At 40.9% G+C, this 24,343-nt stretch overlaps 1 protein-coding gene across 3 annotated transcripts in view; it reads left to right on the top strand.

Moving 5' to 3' along the window:
• bicd1a (bicaudal D homolog 1a) overlaps positions 1 to 24,343 on the top strand; it is a 35,944-nt gene that overhangs the window by 7,781 nt on the left and 3,820 nt on the right. For 2 of the 3 annotated variants that reach the window (XM_026999598.2, XM_026999599.2), the window contains exons 2-7: positions 2,333 to 2,545; positions 15,360 to 15,512; positions 15,719 to 16,195; positions 18,550 to 19,662; positions 19,879 to 20,030; positions 20,787 to 20,997. In XM_026999598.2, coding sequence (XP_026855399.2) covers positions 2,333 to 2,545; positions 15,360 to 15,512; positions 15,719 to 16,195; positions 18,550 to 19,662; positions 19,879 to 20,030; positions 20,787 to 20,997 — 2,319 coding nt within the window. Of the gene's footprint in view, positions 1 to 2,332; positions 2,546 to 15,359; positions 15,513 to 15,718; positions 16,196 to 18,549; positions 19,663 to 19,878; positions 20,031 to 20,786; positions 21,707 to 24,343 lie in introns of those variants that run through there. The other variant, XM_026999597.2, reaches the window with a different exon arrangement.

A 24,343-nucleotide genomic window follows, 5' to 3' on the forward strand; every position in this document is an offset into this window, starting at 1 on the left:
GCATTACTATGGGAAGTGCAAGGGTCCGGCCTGTGAATATGAGTCACATTGTCACCCCCTGCACAAAATAACAGGAACCAGATGGGGAGAAAGGTCTCTGAGGAGACCCTGCCTTCATGAAGCCATCTGCTGCTCACATTATGCATCCAGAATCCAAAGTCTCTGTGTTAAGGACTGACCCCATCCTCTCTCACCCTCATTTTTCATATCCTTTTTATGATCCATGAAATCATATTATTGTTTATGTAAAACACAATGGATTACCTCTGTATATGAAAGATGCTATACAAATAAACTCACCCCCCCCCCCGTCACCATGCCCACCCTCTTTTGCCTTTCTCTATAGGTCTCTCTCTCTCTCTCTCTCTCTCTCTCTCTCTCTCTCTCTCTCTCTTACTGTGATTCCCAATTGGTTCTAGGGCCCCAGAGTCCAGCTGGTAGGCACAGTGCAGTATTATTGACAGCCTCTCACAATAATAGCTCATTCATACTGGAATTTAATTAATCAAAGCTTTTGTATCTGTTTGCCTTTCACCACAAGCATCCCATCCCCAGGGACCAAAGATCAAACATCAAAATAAAAGAAAAGCAAAGCTGAAAGTGTTTATTGGTTTAAAGTGAAGCAAAGCAAAAAAGCAAAACCTGAAAGTGTTAGTCATGTGTGTGTGTGTTGGTTTAAAGTGAAGTAAAGCAAAAAAAGCAAAAGTTGAAAGTGTTAGTTGTGTGTGTGTTTTGTGTGTGTGTGTGTGATTAAGTATTGATCACAAGCGTTATTATTATTTATTTTATTTTATTAGTGATAATTAAGATAAGCACATCTGGTGTTTTGCTATCCCCCCCCCCCCCCCCCCCAAAAAAAAAAAACACCTTACGGAAGGGTTCACATTCACATAGTGATATTCAGAGTCTATCCATTGTTTCAATGGCCTCTGGAGGACAAATTACACACATTATTTGCCAGTGCAATGAAAGATGATTTTCTAGATTCAAGAAGCCTGAAAAAAAGCCCCAGAGGAAGACTGTTCATATGAAATTCGCATTTAATAGCTTTCTTACAAGTTAATCTCAATAATGCAGTGTAGTGAGGATTTATTCTCTTATACTAAACATTAACCATTATTGAGCAGCGGAGCACATTTGAGGATGATGAATGACCTGATATGTCCACTGGTAGGCCGTGCTTGCTGTTTATTTTTCACGCTGCAGAGACACAAATACTCGCCTAATGACTGCTGATTAAAAAAAACAAAACTGCAGCGAGCAGGAAGCTCAACAGTGGCACAGTCACCCTATAGGTTAGTCCCCCTGTACCATAAATCACCCTTTACCTGATGAATAATGCAATGTTGTGGTGTTCAGGAAAGCAGTTGTATGGAGACAGATGCACTTGCACTGTCTGTGCTTATTATAAAGGCAGCTGTAAGAGGTGTGATGTCATGTCTCCCATCTTCTCATTTCCCTTTAGAATGCCACTTTGCAATGATGTGAATGTAGCTCTCTCAAAAATACATGAAATATTCACGTCTAATAGCTACGGAAATCCGATCCGACGTGAATGTGTCATGTGACTTATTGTCTGATTCTCTGTCAGCAGCTTTTAGCCCCATGGGTCCATATTTGGTACAGACGCTCTGCCCCTGTATTGATTTTTGCTCTTCATAACATATATTTTCCCCTTTTCCCCCAGTACGCTATTGATTTCCCTGTTTGCTGGGAGCCTTTCTAGGTACTTAGCTCAGTCATCTTCAGCATATAATGGCCCTAGGATACAAGATGTGCCATACAAATGCTCTGCACTATTCACACACCAAACACATGTGCGGTGTCTGTAGCATGCTGAGCATTACACTCACGAATGGCCAATCTTTCTGTAGTCCAGCTGCATGTCCTCAGAATCTAAACTAACTTAGTCAACCCCTGAAGGCCACCCTCTCTATTCTGCATAACTAAAGTACGTCCACGTTGCTGGAGTCTCCTGTTTAGACCTTGAACTGAGCACAACACCTTTCCTCCATGTCCTTTCCTCCAGAGAGGTCCACATGCAGATCTCTAGTTTGTAATGTGATATAATGTAAATGTAGTGCAGGGAAATGTGGTGTAGTTTAAATGTTCAGCCTGCCTGTTTATAGTTACTGTGGTGGTCCAATAAAGCAGGATTTTAGTCCTGACATGCTGCATTTGCGCAGTGGGAAAACTGTCAGGAATATTGGAATTCTGTTTTTTATTCAGAGGTTCCAGTACTCCTGCAATTTCTCTTAGACTGCTGATAGGAGCATATTTTGCTTTGATGTCTGTTTCTGAATGACATCTGTCTCTCTCTGTGACTCTGCAGGCGTTTGGCCAAGCATACTCAAACCAGCGCAAGGTGGCAGCAGACGGTGAGACGAATGAGGAGAAGCTGCTGCAGGAGTATGCGTCCAGAGAGGCTTACTACATGGGCCGCCTGCTAGAGCTGCAAGCAGAGCTCAAACTGAGCCGCTCTGTCTGCTCCAATGCCCAGGCCGAGAGCGAGCGCCTCAACACCCTGCTCCAGGAGCTCAAAGAGGTGAGCCCTTGCCCTACAACCACACTGTAAGACCCACAAGAGCACAACCACACTGTAACACCCAAATCAACACAACCACAGTAACACCCACAACAGCACAGCCTCACAGTAACGCCATTAACAGCATAACATCACCGTAACACCAGTAACAGCACAACCTCACATTAACACTCATAACAGCACAACCACAGTAACATCCATAACAGCAATGTAGCCCTGTAATGTCATTATGTGATATCAAGTCAAGTTAAATGTATTTAAATGGTGCTTTTTACAAGTATTAGCGTTTTGCCAGTGTTAGCGCTTTAAATAGTGCTTTTTTTAAGTGACAGTGGCAAGGAAATACTCCATGGGTGGACTTAAGGAAGAATCCTTGGGATGATTCAAGAGAGAGCACATCCTCCTTGAGCAGCTCAACAATAACTTTATTACGTTATACACTGCCTGGCCAAAAAAAGGTCTCACTCTAATATTTCATTGGATCGCCTTTAGCTTTGATTACGGCATGCATTCGCTGTAGCATCATTTCCACAAGCTTCTGCAATGTCAAAACATTTATTTCTGTCCAGAGTTGCATTAATTTTTCCCCAAGATCTTGTATTGATGATGGGAGATTTGGACCACTGCACAAAGTCTTCTCCAGCACATCCCAAAGATTCTCAATGGGGTTCGGGTCTGGACTCTGTGGTGGCTAATGCATGCGTGAAAATGATGTCTCATGCTCCCCGAACCACTCTTTCACAGTTTGAGTCTGATAAATCCTGGCATTGTCATCTTGGAATATGTCTGTGCCATCAGGGAAGAAAAAATCCATTGATGGAATAACCTGGTCGTTCAGTATATTCAGGCAATCAGCTGACCTCATTCTTTAGGCACATAACATTGCTGAACCTAGACCTGATCTACTACAGCAACCCCAGATCATAGCACTGCCCCCACAGGCTTGTATAGTAGGCACTAGGCATGATAGGTTCATCACTTCAGCTCTCAACTTACCCTGATGCGCCCATCACTCTGGAAGAGGGTAAATGTGGACTCATCAGACCACGTGACCTTCTTCTATTGCTCCAGAGTCCAATCTTTATGCTCCCTAGCAAATTGAAGCAATTTTTGCCAGTTAGCCTCACTGACAAGTGGTTTTCTTAAGGCTACACAGCTGTTTAGTCCCATTCACTTGAATTCTCTTCGCATTGTGTGTGTGGAAATGCTCTTACTTTCACTATTAAACATATCCCTGAGTTCTACTGTTGTTTTTCTACGATTTGATTTCACCACTTTAAGTGATCGCCGATCACGATTATTCAAGATTTTTTTTTACGACCACATTCCTTCCTTGAAGATGATGTTTCCCCACTGTCCTTCCACTTTTTAATAATGCGTTGGACAGTTCTTAACCTGCTTTTAGTAGTTTCAGCAATCTCCTTAGACGTTTTCTCTGCTTGATGCATGCCAATAATTGGACCCTTCTGAAACAGATTAACATCTTTTCCATGACCACAGGATGTGTCTTTCGACCTGGTTGTTTAACAAATCAGAAGCTACTCATTGCTACTCATTAGGGTTAAATAACTTGTTGCTAGCTGAAACATAATCACCCATGCAGTAATTATCCAATGGGAGGCTCTTACCTATTTACTTAGTTAAATCCAGTTGGTGACCTTTTTTTGGCCAGGCAGTGTATATAGTCCATGTAGCCAGTTCAGTACAGGTGTGGGAGTCTCAGCTATTCTGGTGAGTCGGTTGGGTGAGCTGTATCTGCATCCATTAGAGGAAATGGAGTGGCTGGATAGATATGGCAGCATCAATTCATTTACTGACAGCACCAGGACATTTTCTAGTATCATCTCATGTGCTTTGATACAATGGTTTGAGCAAGTGTAGTCCAGTGTCATCTCTGCAGTAACATGCAAATAAAATAGAATGATGTAAAGATGAACAGTAGAGCTGTGCCAGGGATCAGCATGTATCTCCAGCAAGTTTATCTGTAGCAGCAGAACTAAAAAAGGAGGGCCAGAGGGTGACCACAGTCCTGAGGGGTCTCTGAGAGATTGCGTTCTACACAAATCATTGTCACCAGCCCACGTGAATGCATGAAGTGGCTGGACCACAGTCTCAACTCCTCAGATTACCAGAAAAATCTTATGACCAGGGGCCCCATGTTCTGCACCAACAGGAAGATATCCAGAAGATTGAATGAATAAGAACATCTATAACCTAGATTTTTTTTAATCTAGGTTAATTCTGAGTTTTTAATTTTAATTTAAGTTGGAAGGTTGTTCCATAACTGAGGACCTTTATAGGAGAATGCTTTTCCCCCCCGGCTGTAAGAGAAAACCTGGATTTTGAGAATGCAGTAGGTGAGGCTGGTTGTAGTATAATGTGAGTTCCCTCACATACTGTGGGACCAGACCTGTTAACGCAACTTTAAAATACAAGAGTATTTTTAAAGTTGATTTGAAATTTAACTGGGAGCCAGTGCAAAGCTGAAAGAACAGGACTAATCTGGTTAGATTACTCTGGCTGCTGCATTTTGTACAAGTTGGAGTTTATTTAATGGCTTTTTAGAGCATGCAATTAGAAGTCCATTACAATAGTCCAATCTTTATCTATTAAAGCACTGGGTGTGGGTGTGGGTGTGTCTGTACATCTGTTTGTCTGCAATGATCAAACATGCAGTGTGATGCTGGGGTATGATGATAGCCTGATGCCAGGGCCCATTGTAGAGGGCAAATTACTGCTAAACTGCAGAATAAGAGGAATCACTTGAGGTCGGCATAAAAATCCACTGCAGACACATGCTCACACACAAATATACATATACGCGCACACACACACACACACACAGTCACAGATCTCAGATGAGTAGAACAGTTCATTGTACATACAGCACATGCATGCACTTAAATTCTTCCATATAGCTCAGGAGGTGGCAATTCCTTGTTCAGGAAGTACATGTCGCTAGATGGCTAATTATAATCTGAGCCTGATGGTTAGTATTAATATAGAAAGAACATTTTAGTGTCAGTACTGTTTGCTTCCATATCAATATACCAGTGCTGATGAAATATTTTATATATATATATATATAATGATATTTATGATATTTAATGCAGTATTAGAGTTTACTGCAATTAAATGTTATTTACTGTCCTATTAAAATATCATTACCTCAGACATCTCAAACGTACATAATCAGTGCATCAGAGCCCTGACCTATTTGGTTGTTTGGGTAATTTGGACCCCAGGAGGATTTCAGCAGCGATTGCAAATGTTCCTTCACCGGCTGCCAACTAGACCAACTGTCATGCAGCTTTTCATGAAAAATAAGGGACTAATAAAATCCCCTGTAGTTATTAAGATGATCCATATATATATATATTAATACATCTGTATTGTTTAGTTTTTTGACATATTTATGTAGTTTGTCAAACCATAATGTATGTACACTCTGGTAATTAGCCAGTAACCACTGCTAATTTTGTTTTTTGTTTTTTTTTATTATTTTTATGCATAGACGATATGTAAAGTATAAACAAGAACACATGAAAAAATCTTTTTACTTTGCAGGTAATTTTACCCAGACAAACTGACTGATTTTCCAAATTTGAAGCAATTTGTATATTAAGCATCTTCAATTAATATCTGAAATAGTTCTAAAATTCATTTTAAAAGATGATATATGACTGATGTTATGTCTATTTATATTGAAGGAAGCATCTTTTTTATGTAAATCAGGATGTGGTATTATGGTGGTGGACTGTGTTGCCTGTTGGCTGTACAGCAGCAGGCCGAGGTGTGTTTCAGTTCAGTGACTTTGCAGCAGGTCTTTCCCAGGCTGGGCTCATGACTGGCTGGGTGCCAGCTGGTGCCACTGTACAGCTCTGGATCCAAGCTGTGTGGGGCCCAGATAACCACTCTGCATTTCATGTTCTGATCGTGTGGCACTGCTGTGAATGTATACTGAGGTAACACATCCACTGGGAGAGCTGCAACATTGTACACTGCAGTCAATAATACTGCTCACTTTTCAAGGTCATTCTCGAGCAGCAGCATAGCATTGTCTTAAACCAATATGTTAGCCTGCTGTGGCATTTGTTATTTTATTTATGGTTATAAGTTTTGTTCTGTTGTGAAATGGTTATTTTTCTAGAAGCAGTAAAAGCTTACAAAGCTTTAAGATGCACTCATTACAATTTTGACTGATTTATAACAAGTTACAGGGAAGTAGAGTGATGCAGGTACAGTTATTTATATACTGTTATTTATAAACAACATCTGAGCATCAGAACATGGCAGTAACAATCAGACTCTTACAGATAAAGAGGAGAAAATGGTTTTAATAACAGTGGTTGGACAATCCAAATTCACAAAACAGATACAGGGCAGAGTCAAAAACAAATGAACACCTAGTCCAAAAGGGGAATCCACAATGTAGACATAAAGAGTTCTGAAGTCACAACCAAAAAACACAAAAATCCAGCAACCAGCACAGTAGCACTCTGAAAACTAAAATGAAAAATGCTGGTCATACGAAATTCATACACAGGAATACACAAACAGGAAAGAACACTAGGTATGTTCACCACAGAGACAGTACTTCACAATAAACAACTTTTAGACATGACATAGCAGAGAAAATTAAATAAGCAATAATTGATTCCAGTCGAATGAAAAAGGGGATCCTGATTGGCATACTGAGTAGCATGAAAGTCATGTGACCTCTCACTTGATCTTGGGAGTTGAACTTCATGAACTTCATGTTCATATATTCAATACAGCTGGCAAAGGAAACTGAGCAATGAGAAACACGGTTGCGTGGTTGAGGGGAGGGTGACAAGTGCATTGTAGGCTTATTCATTACCTTAATGCAAACACTTCTAAATTAACTGAAAAGCATACATTTGTTGATAAATTCAGTAAGTAGTAGAGATGTACAGATGTTTTAACAGGTATTGTAATATAAGCCTCTGCAATACTGAAATAATTGCAAAAGGTTGCAGTTTGCAAATGAACACATCACAGCAGAACGCATCAAACCATTTTTTTCTTGTATGCTCTGAGCATTATGACCCATCTCAAACACTGCAGATGAGGGTTTATGGTGTTTAAACAAATCACAGCCTTCACATGACTCAATATGCAGAAATAATTTTATGAACAGTATACAGGGCAGTCTTTAAACATATCACATCAAGGGGTTTAACAGTAATGTAGCACAAAGAATACCACAATTGTAATCACTATAATTAATATTCATAATAATTAATTAAAAATTGGCTGATGAGTGCAGTGACAAGGATGGTTCTGAAACTTAGATGAGTAGTGAAGGGCTCTCTGTCTCAGCCAATCAACCAACCAGCCAGTCAACCAAGCAGTCAATCAGCAAATCAGACAATCAGCAAATCAGACAATCAGCTAGTCAGTCTGAGCAAGGTGCCTCCTCTGCTCCACACACATCCTGCTGTCTGCATCAGCATTTCTTTTGTGTGTGTGTGTGTGTGTGTGTGAGTGTGTGTGTGTGTGTGTGTGAAAGGATCTTCAGTCAGCCCTGGTTCTCACCTTGTAAATTTGCATTAGTCAGCAGTGCTTTTTTAAATGTGTAACCAAATTCATAGAGGATATCTGAAAGTGGGAAGATTTTTGCTGTATCAACAATCTATTAACATAAAACCTGTATTCTAATAAATATTTTGAATTTGTCAGCTATATTCTTTTTTTCTTTCTCTCTCTCATGGACTATATAATCAATAATGTTTCAGGATGCTTAAGTCTTTGCATTCATTATGATGTTTTGTAGTAATTTGTAGCAAGAGGTACACAACATGGAAGATGAATTGCTCTTTATGACGGTATAGTGACTTCTATTATATAGAGCTGCAACACTGTAGATTATCTTATGTTCTATCTATATATCAAAGTCTGTATCTATTTCATCATTCCAAGGTTTGCTCTGTTCTCACTGGAGAAAATGCAGACATCAACGCTTCTTCGCAACAAGAGCATCCACATCAACTCAAATGTGGGCAAACTCCCACCCTCAAAGACAACAAAATGAATAAGCCTAATAAAACCCATTTCCTGTTTAGAGGATTGTGATAAAGACAATTAATGCAAGATTGTTGAATGATTTAGTCTGCTTTGTAGATCTTCTATGTAGCCCTGTTAAGTGCTATGCATCCCTTCTATATAACTCTTGAGTTGTAGCCCTACTATATAGCGTTGCTATGTAGCCCTGCTGTGTATCTCTGTTGGAGCCCTGTTATGCAGCCCTGCTATGTAGCCTTGCTGTATAGCCCTGCTAAGTAGCCTCACTGTATAGCCCTGCTATTTAGCCTCACTATATAGCTCTGCTCTATAGTTCTGCTATGTAGCCCTTTAATGTAGACCTGTTCATAGCGGTCCTATGTAAACATACTATGCTGTTTCTTAAAATCACATATGCATATACATAACTGCAGGTATGCATCATATAACATATCATATACATATATACACATAGGAGAGCCATAAACATAAAACACCTTCCATTCTTTCCTGTGCAAAAAAATATGCAATAATCCATGAGGTTGCATATAATTTAAATACAGAATTATAAATGCTTTAGGTTAGGATGCAAAGTGTAGTTGCAGCTGAAAGAGGTTAACAGATGATGTCCAGGATGATGAGTGTCACTGATGTGCTCTTCTGTGGCAACAGTGTGTGGCTAAAGACTCGATGGAGGAGAAACTGAAAATATTTTTTCTGCCATATGTATGATTTTTGGAGAGCGTTTCTTTGCTTCTAGATAGCATTACTAAGCCATACTATTATGCCTCTGGTGAGAACACTCCCAACCACACAATAGTACAATCATATCAAAGGCAGTTTCTTTATTCCTTTTTAAGGTGGAGGAGGAAATAGAGATGCTGTTGCACCTGTTTAATGATGGCAGTGGCATTTGTGTAACATGGACATGTGGACAAGGCGGAAGGCAGGATGCAAATGCAGAATGGACTTAGTGAAAAAGAAGCAAACAATAAAACCAAGAAAACAAAAAAAAGCCAAGAAAAACAAACCAGAAGGTGAAACATAACCAAACATAGCCACAAAGAGACAAAGTTAACGCAAAAACACAAACATGAGACAGAGTAGAAACAGACGTGTAACATTCTACAATAACCATCCAGGAAGCTAACAAAACACAGAGTTTAAGGAGAATAACAACTGAGAATCGGCTGTACACAGTCAAGGTGGGGCAACACATGATGATGATGAAAACAGAACCAGGAACTGAACCAAACAGAAACAAAGGCCATCAGAAGAACATCACCATCGGAACCACGAAACCAGGGGAGGGGAATTGTGGCAATTTGCAAAGCAGTGTAACAAGTTTGAAATGTGTATACCTAGGAACTTGTACTATTTCAAATGCTCCACTTTCATACCACTGATGAAAATAAGCTGCACTAGAGGCAATTTCTTCCTGAAACCCAGGATCAGTGCTTTTGTTTTAGTGCATTTTCAAAACAAAGTCATTCTCCTCTCCATATGCTATCAAGTTACTTTCCAGTTCTCAATGTGAAGGCTTAATTATTGTGGCTGAAATCCGGAGTAGTGGTGTCATCCACACATTTTATGACCAGGTTATTATTGTGAAGAGATTTATACTTATTTGTGTGGAATGAAAACAGTTTGAGGATCAGACAGCAACCATGAAGATTACCAGTGCTGATTGTTAATTGATCAGACTCTCAACTCTCACCACCTCAGATCTGTTAGTTAGTCCAAGATCAGTTACAGGTAGGAGGTCAGCTAGTTTCTTAACCAGTTTGGGGCGCCTAGCTGTATTGAAGGCTGAGCTGTATTACAGGAAAGGCACCTGCACATATGTATTCTCCTTGTCCAGGTTCTCAAGGCCAGAACAGAGAGTAGTCACTACTGCATTGTCGCCAGACCTGTTAGGGTGATAGGTGAACTTCAGAGGGTCAATGGACTGCTCAGTGATGTTATAAATGTGTTCAAGCTTTAGTTTTTCCATGCATGTCCTGGCTACCCCCATTAATGCTACTGGCCAGTAATCATTAAGGCAGGCCATTCTTGCTTTTTTGAGACAGGAATAATAGTGGAGTGTATCAAACAGCATGGAATGACCTCATGGGTGAGTGAGCTGTTGAATATATCTGTGCACATTCCTGCCAACTGTGAAGCACATGTTTTCAGTACTTTTGATAGAACACCATCTGGTCCTGCTGTCTTCTGAGGATTTACTTTCTGCAGAGCCTGATAAATGTCAAAAGATGCTACATGAAAGCTAGATTCATCAGGCCTACCTGGAGGTTTAGTGACTGTGTCACTACTCATAATGTCAAAATGTGCATAGAAAGAATCCATTCTGTCTGGGAGGGTGCTGTCCATGCCCATAATAGTAGATATGTTACATCTGGAGATGGTGACAATCTATATTCCCTGTCAAATGCTACAGTTATCATGGCACTGGTACTGGGCGTTAATTTTCCTTAAATATGACCTTTTAGACTTGGCATACCTAGCTGCTCTGTACTGCATCTTATCACCACCTTATTTTGGTCCTCTGATTTTGTTGCGGATATCAGTGGCTTTTGGTTTGGTAACCAAATATATAACTGTATAATGCTAGCTTTTGGTAAAACTCAAACTGTATAACTACACTCACAAATGGAGGTACATCAGTTGATATAAAAGCTTACAGTTTCAGTGTTCTCTATCTCTGGAGGCCACTTTAAACACGTCCGTCTCAGTAGTCGTGAAATTCAGCCACTACTGTGTGCAATATTTAAGTCTGCCTTAGAGTACAGAAGGCACATAATTCATCTTTCCTACTCTTCAAATGTGTGAGTCACTGAGAACAGAAGTCATTTTTCTTTTTGCTATTTTCAAATACCAGAAATGTTGCAAACATCTTCACTGACAAGCTTTTGGAGTATGCACTTTCTGAAGATAACTGGTAGGTGAGCTCCAAGGCAACATGTTAAACCAATGAAATACTATGTTATATTTGCTTTGACATGTATGTGACCCAGTCACATGCTAAAATAACATTGATCAATTCAAAGTAACTACCAGTTCACTCCAGGGGGATGAAAAATAGGTGTGTGCCTGGACAAGGACAGGGAGCTGAAAAATCTGTCTTAGGGGACATTCAGTCTTAAAACTAATAATATTATTAATAATATTAATAATAATATCTCTGGGTGTACCAGGATTCAGTGTATTGAGCTTGGGAAATCACTCCCTCTTCCTTATTTAGACAAAAAAGAGCCACACGGTCATACATCAGATATGCTTTGATGGGTCTTGCACATGAGACCTACAATGTTAAAAGCACAAACTTGAAAACATTCAGCTTAGTTAAGGTAGTGTCATGCTGTTGCCCCTGTGTGAGTATCATATAGCTGTTGGAGGCTGTCAGTCTTCAGGAGGCATCTAAAGCTCTGCTGTGTAGCACTGCTATACATCTCTGCTTTGAATCCCTGTATTGTAGCTTTGCTGTGTGGTCCTACTGTGTAGCTCTGCTATGTAGCCCCATGTAGCTTTGCTATATAGCTCTGCTGTGCAGCCTTGCTATGTAGTCGTACTGTGCATCTTTTCTATGTAGTTCTACTATGTAGCCCTGCTGGGCAACCCTGCTATGTAGCAATGCTTTCCTAGTCATGATGTGTAGCTCTGCTATATAACCCTGCTCTATAACCCTGCTGTGTATACTTGCTACATAGCCCTATTATGTAGCCATGCTATGTACCCCTGTTTAGCTCTGTTATGTAGCCCTTCTATGTAGCTCTGCTATGTAGCCCTGTTAACAGACCTTGCTATATAGCTCAGGTATATAACTTTGCTCGGTACTCTGCTGGGCAGCCTTTTTATAAAGCTTTACTTTTCTATGTAGTCCCACTATGTAACCCTGCTTTGTAGCCTTGCTATGTAGCTCAGCTCTGTACTCTGTAGTCTTGCATTGTAGCTCTGCTATGTAGCCTTGCTATATAGCATACCTATATAGCTACACCGTGTAGTCCGGTTACAGGACTGGTCTGTCTCTCTCTCTCTCTCTCTCTCTCTCTCTCTCTCTCTCTCTCTCTCTCTCTCTCTCTCTCTCTGTCTGTCTGTCTGTCTGTCTCACTCTGGGTCTGGATACTGTTCTGATTTCTTTGGACCAAGAAAAGGCTTTCAACAGGGTTGAACATGAACATATGTGGAAGGCTCTTGCAGCCTTTAGCTTCAGCCCTGGCTTCATAGCCAAGATTAGGGTCCTGTATTGTGATGCTGAAAGTATGCTGAAGGTTACTCCTTTCAGGTTTCAGAGGGGGATAAGGCAGGGCTGTACCCTATCTGGAATGTAATATGTTTTAGGTTTGGAACCCTTCTTACATAGGTTAAGGAGAGTTATATCTGGTTTTGCTTTATCACAATCTGATCTTAACTCACAAATTTTATTGTCTGCCTATGGTGATGATGTTATTGTGATACTTAAAATCCAAGCTGATGTTGATAAGATACCTAGGACAGTGGAACAGTATGGTAAAATTTCCTTAGCTAAAGTGAACTGGAACAAAAGTGAGGCCTTGCTGGTTGGACACTGGCCAGATGGGACACCATGTTTACCACAGGGGTTGAATTGGGTGAGGTATGGGATAAATATTTGGGAGTTCTTCTGGGAGACAGACAAACCGAAAAGAAAAAAACTTAGAGAAAGTTAAAGGTTGACTTGACAGATGGAACTGGATATGGCCTCAGCTGTCACATAAAGGACGGGTTCTGATTTGTGACAACTTGATGGCCTCTTCTTTGTGCCATAGGTTAGAGTGATTAGACCCTCCTCCAGGCGGTGCTTTTGGCCTTTTTTTTGGACAAGCTAATTTGAATCCCTCAGCATTTGTTGTTCCTATCTAAAGAAGATGGTGGACAGGGGCTTGTACACCTTGCCAGCAGGGTTGCAACCTTCGTCTTCAGTTTTTGCAGACTTCTCACTGGGTCAGCAAACCTGGTGTGGAGACCTTTGGCCTATGTGGTGCTTCGTAGAAATGGGGACTGGTACTTGGACCTATCTTTGTTCCGAATGGACACGAAAAGATTGCACTTATAATAGCTGCCTTTTTAAAAGACTTTTTAAAGTTCTTAATTTGTTCAAGATTGAGCAGTGGGAAAGTACAGCTTCTAAGTGTTGGTTCCTGAAAGAACCTTTGTTTGGAGAAGCTTGTCTGGACATTACTAGTGGGCTGGCCACTTCAGTGGATAGAATTCTGTGCAGCACTGGACTTTAGACTCTTGGGGATTTGATAACCCTAGTAGGTCCTGAGCTGGTTAATGTGGACAGAGTAGCTGCCCGCTTGAATGTGAAGTATTTGGATTCCGTCTCACAACTTTTAGGTAAATTGAGATTTGCATTAACAGAGGAGGAGCATGATCTGTTCAAATCTAATCCTATTTACAGCAGTACTAGTGTTGGTGGTGGCAACAACGTATTCCCCATGTTGTCACTATCACCTAACCTAGGGGATTGTGAGAGCCATTTGTTGCAGCTATCAGGTTTTGAGAACATGGCTTTGGAGGATGTGTCTGGGAAGATCCTCTATAGAGCAAGTTAAAGTATTAAATAAATAAAAACTAAATGGCAGGATCAATAGCCCTTGGCCCAAAAAACTGGCTCTGGGGGAAGGGTTCAATCCAGCCTGGAGAGCGCTCTATAAACCACTTTTAACGAGGCCTTACGGTGAATTACAGTGAAGAATTTTAGTGGTGGTTAATGCTTTTGTTTCAATTTTAAACTCAGCTGTGAGTCCAGAGTGTTCGTACTGTGGCATGAGGGAAACATGTGGCATGCCGTTTTTCACCGTTTTATGTAATGTTCTAGGTTGACATCTTTGTTTAGTGTAACGCGTGTCAGCCCGAATGCCGCAGGGCGCGAGGCAGGACACACAGACTTCCTCGACAGGGACGAACATTTAATAACATAAACGACAGCAGCACTCACATGTATTACAAACGATAAACATGAACAAGAAACGATTGACGTTAAACAAACACGATACACAAGGCTACATCTAACATAAACACGTTACATTCAGACATTACATCCACAATGACCAACGACGCCGCACACCCTGACGTGAGTTTAAATACACACAGACAAAACGAGGTGCAGGTGTGTGCAGGTGTGGTTACAAACAAAAGTCCTCCTACTGCACGTGGCTGGCCAAACCACATAACTCGCGGGAGGCGAGCGTTCCGTGACATTTAGCCTCTTAATCGTTATTTTTGATCAGTTTAGTGTTGTTTTTACATCAGTTGTGGGTATAATTACACTTTTGAATTCCATTTTATGGAATGTCAACTTTTGAATTCCATTTTAGGGCAATCTAAGATGGCAGTGTGGATCAGTAGGAAGTGTTTGACTGAGGGTCAGCCTGACAGCAGTGTTGTAAATATGTTTCAAATATTGGTGGAGAGTCATATAGTGTTAGATTTCTTATTCTGCTATGAATGACCTGAATACCTTTGAAAATATTTGGGGTTACAATGATATTTTGTGCTCTGTGAAAGATGAGGAAGTGACTTTTGCTGATTTTTGAGTTAAATTTTCTTTTCCCTTTTTTGAAATTGTAAGGTGTGTTTGAATGTTTTGTGTTTGTATATCATAATTGATTCATACATTTTATCATGAAATCTCAAAAATCTCTCTCTCTCTCTCTCTCTCTCTCTCTCTCTCTCTCTCTCTATATATATATATATATATATATATATATATATATATATATATATATATAAATATATATATATGTTCTTCCATCTTTTGCCATTGCAGAGTAATGAGATGCTGGAGCTGCAGAGGAGTAGGTTGAAGGAGGAGGTGCGGGAGTATAAGTTCAGGGAGACACGACTACTGCAGGACTACACTGAGTTGGAGGAGGAGAACATCACCCTACAGAAACTGGTCTCCACGCTCAAACAGAACCAGGTGAACAGACACCCACATACACAAACACAAGCATACACAAACATTACTTCTGGATCTGCTTCCATCTCTTTTAAATTTTTGTATATAATGTTTTGGCAGGGGAGCAGCAGATTGAATTTCATTGTACTTGTACAAAAATCAGTATTCATATTAATAGATGCATACACACACAATCCTGGTGTCTTTCTTTCTTTTTCTGTCCAAAGGTTGAGTATGAGGGTCTTAAACATGAAATCAAAGTATTGGAGGAGGAGACAGTACTACTGAACAGTCAATTGGAGGACGCGCTGCGTTTGAAAGACATCGCTGAGGGCCAATTAGAGGAGGCCCTGGACTCTCTGAAGAGTGAGAGGGAGCAGAAGAACATCTTGAGGAAGGAGCTGGCCCAGCACCTCAGCCTGAGTGACAGTGTGTATGGGGCCACCACCCACTTAGCCATCTCCGCTGTGGAGGGATTTAGGCTTGTGGAGGAGGCTGCCACTAACAGTACCTCCATCTCTACCCCTAGCCCCAAAAATGAGGACAGTAACAGGGGTAATGGGTGTAATGGCCTTGGGCCAAAGGTAACCGGTGACTTTCACCGGCCCACTGGGCGGATGGGAGAAGTGCTGCACCCTGTATCTGATCTGTTCAGCGAACTCAACCTGTCTGAGATCCAGAAACTGAAACAGCAACTCTTACAGGTCAGTTACAAGTAAAAAGATCCCAATTCCTGCAATTCCTACACTTTCCTGATTATTTTTTCTTCTTTTTCCTGATCATTGTGAAACCAAACATAATAAAAAGAGTCACTTGCTTATTTAGGATTTTTTTTTTTTATTGCCTTTTAATGCCTTAATCCACTTAGTGCTACCATCTTTTCATCAAATTAGTTCAAGACAAATCAATAGATTAAATACAGAGAGAAAATTTACTATTTATACATAAAGTGTATTTTCAGGCAGTTACTGGCAGCAGCTGACTGATGAGCTTTTCAGTAGAAAAAGGCCTGCTTCTAATTGCAGCTCCACTAGTCTTACAGAGTCAGATGTGATCTTGTATTAACAACACATCCGGAGACACACTGAGGAAATATTGCGAGCAGATTGTAGCGTTATTCTACTACAGACAAGGTTACACCCACAGGATTTCCCTATGAATTCTTCCTATGACTTATTCTAATTATTATTGCACTCTCACTAACTTGTGTACATTAGCAAGTAGATTTATTAAAACTTTGCAATTAGTATTAAAACATTGTCAGTGTTATTAAAACAATGTCCATATTATGTTTTTGAAATTGCTGTTTCTGGACAATTCGTTCTGTGAGAGGTGTGTTTAAAACACAAAATCAGCTGACACCACTTCAAATATTTATTTTTTTGTCTTTCATACTGTTCCATTCACTGTCTCTGCATTAAATTTCACCTTAACAAGGCACTGAATTGGTGAAATTTCAAACTCAGTTCACTGCCACTCTAATAGGTCCATATTCCCATCCACATTTAAGATATTAAACTCCCTGACAGCTTACTTCTCGTCTGAACTCTGTTACGAGATCTTGTCTGACTACTACTCGACCACTTAGGCTTATCTGATCTCAGCAGCCCTGGCCCATTATTCAGCAAGTGTCTGATATGATTCAGCCTGCCTTTGCTATGGAGAGGCATATTACTAGGAGAAAAAAAACCAAAAAAAACGCTTTCTACCAGTATTCATGACTTCCAGGAAGTAGCGATAAAATAACACTGCAGTATAATTTTAAAGATATATACTCAATCCAAAAGTCATTTTAGAACTGTTGACTGATGTCATCTTGAGTGTGACTCAGCATACTGGTGTCCTCTGGAGTATGATTCAGCATAGTGATGCATAGTTTGAATCATAGCAGTATATCTGTGTGTGCTTCTCTTATACATATACCTTTAGAACTTTCGATTATAGCAACAAGTTACAATTCAACAACCCATATTTCTAGTTTCCAGCAGTTTGTTTAGAGTACTATCTGTGTTCACTTTTGTGAAGGAAATCTGTTTGTCAGTGAAGACCTTGTTAAAATAATTAATGTTATTATCATATGCGGTTTCACAATTTTGGTGGACAGCAGAGCCGTGTGTGTGTGTTTGTTCAGTGAGAGACAGGAATAGAAACTGCTAGTGACAATGCAGACACATAGAGTAGCTGTACTGCAGGGGAGCAGCAGGTTGCATCTGGGCACTGCAGTCTGCAGAGTACAGAGGCTGGGGTGTGATCAACACACATGAAGAAGATTTGTTTACAGTATCCATTATTAAAATTACAGTAAATGTTTTGAAAGGTTAATCTATTATTAGACTAGAATAAAATATATAAACTATAATAAATATTGACATTCCAAATAGTTAAGAACCATCAAATCCAGTAAATTTGTAAAATATTATGTTATGTTCTATGGCTTTTATATGGTTTATATGTTAATCTAGTCATGTATTAAATATTAATAGTAGACAGACCCTTCACACATACACATGCCCTGATGATCTCGTAACCTGCCTGGAAGGTGTTAATAACCAATAGAAATCTCTCTTTTCAGGACTTTATTTAATGCTAATTTGTTTTTTGGGGTTTTTTTTTTTTTTGTTGTTGTTGTTCTGGGTCTCCTCCAATGAGGGATTGATAGAGTTAGCATCACATCTCGAACTCAACACTATCTAAATATGGGAGAAGCCTGATTAATACAATTGCTGATCAAAAAGCTGTTAAGCAGCACTTGAGTTCAATTACAGAAGTCACAGTCTGTGAATTATGGTGTCAGAAAGCTGAGGACATATTTCACTATGATCATGTTCGCTATGTTTATACATTGTTTGGTCTATGATTTATATCAAGTAAAATTGTGTTACATATACGTTTGTCATCTAATATGAGCAGTCTATATCTGTTTTAGCTTTCAGCAATATTTAGTGTTGTTACACCACAAAGGAACTCTGTTTCTGAAGTTACTCAGTAATTTCCATTATGAAATGTAGCCTGAAGAGCTCTTTTTATCTTACCTGCTATATATTCTCCCAACCACTAGGTGGAGCAAGAAAAAGCAGCCTTACTGACCAACCTGCAGGAGTCCCAGACACAGCTCCAGCACACGCAGGGAGCCCTGACTGAGCAGCACAGTCACGTCAACCGCCTCACGGAGCGCGTCAATACTATGAAGCGTCTCTGTAGCGACAAGGAGTTGGATGCCAAAGAAACAGAGAAAGGGGACACTTCAAATGGCTGCCGAGAGTACGAGATAGGTATAAACGGCTTTGAGATACTGGAGTGTAAGTATAAGGTAGCCGTAACAGAAGTCATTGACCTGAAAGCTGAGCTGAAGGCTCTGAAGGAGAAGTATAACCAGTGTGTGGAGAGTCAGTCAGAGGACTGCAGTCGCAGTGAGGGGAAGCTGCAGCTGCTTGACGAACAAGTGGCATCTCTGGAGAAGGAGGGCCAGGAGAACCGGGAGCAAATCAGCAGCTTGGAGGCAGAGTTAAAGAGCGCCTTGGCCATTGCCTATGAGAGCCAGGGCATGCTGAACACTGCTCAGGATGAGCTAGTTACTTTCAGTGAAGAACTGGCCCAGCTGTATCACCACGTCTGCTTATGCAACAACGAGACACCCAACCGCGTCATGCTGGACTATTACCGCCAGAGTCGTGTCACGCGCAGTGGCAGTCTGAAGGGCAGCGATGACCCACGAGCATTGCTGTCACCCCGCCTTGCCCGCCGCCTTGCAGCTGCTAGCTCCTCCGACTCCTCTAGGGCTCCCCATGACTCGGCCTTAAAGGAGCCCCTGGGGGATGGTGGAAGAGGGGATTCACCCAGCCAGCAGAGCCCCAACAGAACCCCGTTTGGTTCCCCAGTGAACAACACCTCAACTTCATCTGCCCCAGAAGCAAGTGGGGACCTTCGCAAGGAGCCCATGAACATCTACAACCTGAACGCCATCATCCGAGACCAGATCAAGCACCTGCAGAAGGCCGTGGACCGCTCTCTGCAGCTATCGAGGCAGAGGGCTGCTGCTCGGGAACTGGCGCCCATCTTCGACAAGGACAAAGAGGCCTGTATGGAAGAGATCCTCAAGCTCAAGGCCCTTCTCAGCACCAAGAGAGAGCAAATCGCCACTCTGCGCCTTGTCCTTAAAGCCAACAAACAGGTAGAAACAGCAACTGTCCACTCACTGTGTTTTCAAGGAACTAGTGCAAATATATACAGACTCTCATAAGACAGCTGAAAGGGTCTTAGGGAAGTATTGAGATAATATGATACTCATAAACATTCACGTGATTGACCTCTATTTATAACTAAAAACATAGTCATGGTAAGCCTCTACATAATCCTGGGTGATATTTTTTTCCTGGTTTCTCCCCAGACTGCAGAGGTGGCGCTGGCCAACCTGAAGAGCAAGTACGAGAATGAAAAGTCAATGGTGACTGAGACGATGATGAAGCTAAGGAACGAGCTGAAGGCACTGAAGGAGGATGCAGCCACCTTCTCTTCCCTCAGGGCTATGTTCGCCACCAGGTTCTCTCAGATTAGATTATATCCAGATTAGAATTGCTCTCCAAAGCAGATTTGATTTGTCCAAAATCAAGTTGTAGTATTATGTGCTCCCCAGTCACACCGGCCTTCTTATGCAAACCACGTATGTTTATTAATTTTTAATAAACACATTGTGATGCTGGCAGAGAGGTAGAGAGATGCCAAAGCGAGTTATGGAGAGTCTTTATTCTCCATTCAGTCAGAAACAAAAGTACAGTGTCAAGATGGCAACAAAAAAAAAAGGCACTGATGTAAACACTGTGTGGCTAACTAACAGTAAAAGTAGAGCTGAAACAGCAGGCCTCAGGTGTAACGTTATATATATATATATATATATAGCCTAATGTTAGAGATTATATCTATTAATGAAAAAGGATTAGTTAATGTAATGTAATGTAATAATCATGTTATCTATCTAATATTAATGTAATATTACTTACCTAATATTAGTTTTATTTACCTAATATTAATGTAAAATGATTACTGTTACACTTAATATTAATGTGAAATGATTACTGTAAAACTTAATGTTAATGTAAAATCATTAGTGTTATCTAATATTAATGTGAAAGCATCTGTCACCTACCTAGTATTAATGTTGTCTGCCTAATATTAATGTAAAGTCATTAGTGTACACCTAATCATTTAATTTGTTAGAAGGACCCGGTAATGTCCCCCAAAAGCAATACATTTTTTGGCATGGATGATTATTTGACTGTTGTCTCTTCCTGTCTGCAGGTGTGATGAGTATGTTACTCAACTGGACGAGATGCAGCGGCAGCTGGCGGCAGCTGAGGATGAGAAGAAGACACTGAACTCTCTACTGCGCATGGCTATTCAGCAGAAGCTGGCCCTCACCCAGCGCCTAGAAGACCTGGAGTTCGACCATGAGCAGTCCCACCGTGGCCGAGGGGGAAAGGTGGCCAAGACAAAGAGCAGCCCTCCCAAAGTAAGTGTCCAAACTACACCCACTGCACCCGTTAATCCCCCCGAACTGCTGTGCACGCCACCTTTCCTCCTCCACAACCGTACGACCAGCACTGCCCGCAGCCCAGCATCCTTGGCCGTCACACCCCTGGCATCTTCCTGGACTTCTTCAGCTCATCCATTATTTGTGGGCGAGTCCCAGTGGAAAATGTGTCCCCAGACATTAGCTTTAAACCCAAAGGCACTGTGTGTCGAGTTTTGTCATAATGCTCACAGCCGAGACTCTATTAACAACACCCCAAGTTCACCTGGTGGTCGTTCACCAGTATCTGTGTATACATCTCTTTATCGGTCACCTCTTGTGAGTACTCAACAACCATCAGCACACTCAGTGAGATTTCGGACATGCTATGCGATGGCTGAGTCTACAACTCCACATCCGCAACAGTAAGCGCTTTCCCAATCTCTTATGCCTGAGACTGAGTACATAATGCACTGGAGGACAGACTGGTTTCCACCAAGTTTATCTGACTGTATTCTGCCTGTGAAGCCATACTCAGGGATGCACTCACAAAGACTTGAGCAACATTGCTGATCTGTTTTTTGAGTCTGCACTTTGTCTTTCAGTTGGACGTCAGTATGTATTATAAGTGAATTTGTTTCCGCTATTGATTTAAAATTGGCATTCAGATCATGCTGAAAGTTCATTATGAAATTATGCAAATAAAAAAATTAAAAGGAACTATTTTCATGAGGCTTGTTTTGTTTCTGAAAGAAATAAAATTTATGTTTTGATAATGCGTTGCCAGTAGTTTCATAATTTGTTTGATCAGCTTAAATGCTGATGAAATCATTATTTCTTATGTATACTTATCTCAAATGTCTGAAAGTACAAAATTATTAGGCAAAGTGCAACACAAACAAGAACATTGGTGGCGTACTGTTGTTAGCTTGAATTAGTACAGCGACCAAACTGTGTAATGCTGATGCCCCTTCCGGCCACAATCACAATCAATGCTCAGGCTTAATCCAACACAAGTTCCATTAGCTGCTTTGCTTTATGCCATTTGGCTTTTCCCAGAGCACTTTCTATAACATATGAAATGCACCTGTGTTCATCAACAATTACCACATCTCAATGCCCACACTTGACATCAAAATGTGCAAGTTACAGTTTTTAAGCCTTAAGTTTAAACACATACATCTCTGAAGATTTCCAAGGTATTGCATATCATTCTGATTACAGACAGAGAGATCTGTGCTGCTTATTGGTGGAGCATATGGGAATGCAGCAAGTGCAGTGTGCAAACTCAGGGATGCACTGGCTTTATGTTGTAGGCTAGAAGACTGTGAAATATGGATACCTCTCATATTGGATACCTCATTTATCATGAAGTATAAGGTACCTCAGACCAAAAAGCATTTGAGGAGAGTTCTGGTCAGTGATATCCCTCGGAAGTTCTGGATTAACTCTGAATTAACCTTTTAAAATCTGAACAGCTATGACTTCAGACAGATTGTGCAGAGAGGGAAACTGAGGGGGTGTTTGTGGCAGTAGTGTGGCCAGGGTTCTCTGTGCATTACCAAGTGTGTTTCTGGAGGGTGCACTTGATTAACTTACTCTTTAGGCATGTTTGAAACTAGTCTGTTCTTCAAATGACATATTATTATATTTTACTTGGCCAGGTGAGGGTGCTGCTGTATTATGTGTTTGGCTTGTGTGAATAATGGGCCCTATTGTGTTCTAGTTTGTGTGGAAACCAGTCTGATACACTCCTGGTTGCCAAGTTCTATTTTCACATTAGGATCACATCTACCAGTAAAGTACACAAATGTAGATGGTTACCTCAGACATGTTAAAGGTGATATACATACTTTGCACAAGTTAACACAGTTCCCTGGTGTAACGTTGCCTGAGGTGCCGCAGGGCGTGGAGCAGGATGCACAGACTCTCTCGATGTGTGAAACATTTAATGACATATAACATAAAAGACTATGGTGGCACTCACACAACATTAACAATATAGACACACTTAACACTAACGATTAAGACTTTAACATTAACACAGGCTAGACAAACATGGATCTTAACATTACACTTGAGACGCTAACAAACAAACAATAACCAACGGTGAGGCACGCGCTGATGGGGGTTTAAATAGATAGAGACACACTAATACTTAACCCCGTACAGGTGCGTGCCTTCACGGGGGTGTGGCTACAAACATGAGTGAAACCCCCCCCCCCCCCCACGTGACTTGTGGGGGCGGGGGGGTTCCAGTTTGCTCTGGTCTCAGGTGTCAGGTCTCATTCTAGTTACAACACACACACACACACACACACACTAACATACATACCTACATACTGCAAAGCTTGACCATTTGCAAAATTACAGATGGACATTTCAATAAATTTATGGCATTTAGCTGACACTTTTATCCAAAACAACTTACAATTATGACTGAACACATATTGAGAAATTAAGGGCCTTGCTCGGGGGCCCAACAGCAGCAACTTGGTGGTGGTGGGGCTTGAACCAGTAATCGTTCGATTACAATTCAAGTACCTTAACCACTGAGCTTAAGCCTAAGATGCTAATGTTGCTAAACCCTGATTACATGAGTGGAACACAACCGTAACTTTTACTGCAGCCCCGCTACATGTGGCAGAGGGGTGGCACAGGGACAGGAACAGAGTGGGGACAGGGGACAGGGTGAAATGGCCTCAGTGATTCATGGCAAGTCATAAACTTGTGAATCTATAGAATCAGCAGCAAGTAACAATCTGGAGAGATTACATCCATTCATTCATTTTACTCTCATTTTATTAACATGTTGATAAGATAAAGATCATCTTACAAGCATTCAACTAACAAACTAATAGCATTAACGTTATTGTGGATCCACATCCACATGTGGATCTACATCCATTTAGTTTTTTTTTTTACTTTCCCTTGTCTGCGGTTTTGACCTCTTTTAGAAAACTTTTCATTGCCATACAGGTTTTTGCAGACTGTACCTGGGATGTTGCCATCACAAATACTTTCATCCACTCAGCACCTCTATCCTCTGACACTGGGGTTTCATGTAGCAATGGTCTTTCCACATAATGCTAGCAGGTCCAGCACTTGGGAGAAAAGAATTACGCACCTTTGCAAAGGTAGCTAGTTCTCAAGCCATGGATGGAGATACTTGGATGGGGGGAAGTATAATTCACCTGAGCCACTGTCTGAGGTAGGAAGAGGAGCCAAATCTGAACAGCTTGTTTTAACCCATGTTTTCTTAGTTAGTGAGCCCACAAAAAAAAAAAAAAAAAACTGACTGGGTTTTTTTCATTCATGTGCACAAGGACTGAAACGTGGTTTTTCA

This window comes from Electrophorus electricus, chromosome 4 (genome assembly GCF_013358815.1).
Source record: "Electrophorus electricus isolate fEleEle1 chromosome 4, fEleEle1.pri, whole genome shotgun sequence".
Lineage (NCBI taxonomy): Eukaryota > Metazoa > Chordata > Actinopteri > Gymnotiformes > Gymnotidae > Electrophorus > Electrophorus electricus.